This window comes from Gekko japonicus, unplaced genomic scaffold (assembly GCF_001447785.1).
Source record: "Gekko japonicus isolate JY-2015 unplaced genomic scaffold, Gekko_japonicus_V1.1 scaffold878, whole genome shotgun sequence".
NCBI classification, from domain to species: Eukaryota; Metazoa; Chordata; class Lepidosauria; order Squamata; family Gekkonidae; genus Gekko; species Gekko japonicus.
The window spans coordinates 450,430-451,291 of record NW_015160237.1 but is presented as its reverse complement, the minus strand read 5'-3'; the positions used below and the strand labels follow the sequence as shown (position 1 = coordinate 451,291).

Below are 862 nucleotides of genomic sequence, written 5' to 3'. Positions count from 1 at the left end.
TCGCCCGCCCGCCCCCCCCTTACCGCCTCCAGCCGGGACACGGTGACGTCTGCTAGGGCCTTGATGTCGGCGCTGGGGTCGGCGCCCACCAGCGCGCTGTAGAGGGCGGCCAGGCAGAGTCCCAGGATGCCGCGCAGGGCGACGGTCGGGCCGCTCATCTTCCTCCTCCTCCTCCTCTCTCGGGGTCCCTGTGGCGGTAGAGGGGTAGGGAGGGAGGGGCGCCCCTGAGTCCTCCGCGGGGCCCCTCGCCGGGGGAAGGAAGGAAGGAAGGAGCCCCTTCTCGAGGCTTCCGCGACCGCCCTGGGCCCTTGCGGGCAGCCGCGCCTCACTCACCGGTAGGACTTGCCCCGTTGGCCCCCCCGTTGCCCCCCCAGCTTAGCAGGAACACTGGCTGTGGGTCCCTGGGCACCCCTCCCTCCTTGCGCGCGCACATTTCCCGGTCCGGTCCGGTCGCCCACCCAAACCCGGGAGATAGCTGTCTGCCAAGAAGACCCGGGAGAGCGCTGCGCTGTCCCGGCCTCGCCGGCTGCCCCTCTCGGACGCCGCTCTCTGCCCCCCTCCCCGAGCCCAAATCGGGAGGAGGAAGGAATGGACGGGGGGGGGGAGAGACTCCCGGCTCTTCTGGGTCCACGGAGGGAACTCGCCGAGCCTCCCCCCCTCGCTCGGCTCTTTGCACGTGCTCAGAGACCCGGGCTTGGGCAGAGCTTGGCACCGGCTGGCGGCTACCAAGCTTCCCCTCCCCCCCCCCACCTGTGGCGGCGGCGGCGGCGGCGGCTGTCGTCTCCTCCCGGCGGGCGGCTGTGAGGCTCCATCCCCGCCGCCTCCGCCGCCGCCCTTTTATCCCTCCGGCCGGGGGGGGGGG

General features: G+C 73.2%; 1 protein-coding gene across 1 annotated transcript in view; it reads right to left on the bottom strand.

Annotated features, from left to right (window-relative positions):
- LEP (leptin) overlaps positions 1–799 on the bottom strand; it is a 2,033-nt gene extending 1,234 nt beyond the window's left edge. The window contains exons 1-2 of the mRNA XM_015413035.1: positions 751–799; positions 24–188 (exon numbers count right to left, since the gene is read on the bottom strand). Of these exons, the coding sequence (XP_015268521.1) occupies positions 24–158 (135 nt within the window). The 5' untranslated portion in view covers positions 159–188; positions 751–799. The remainder of the gene's footprint in view (positions 1–23; positions 189–750) is intronic.
- Between the last annotated feature and the right edge of the window lie 63 nt (positions 800–862).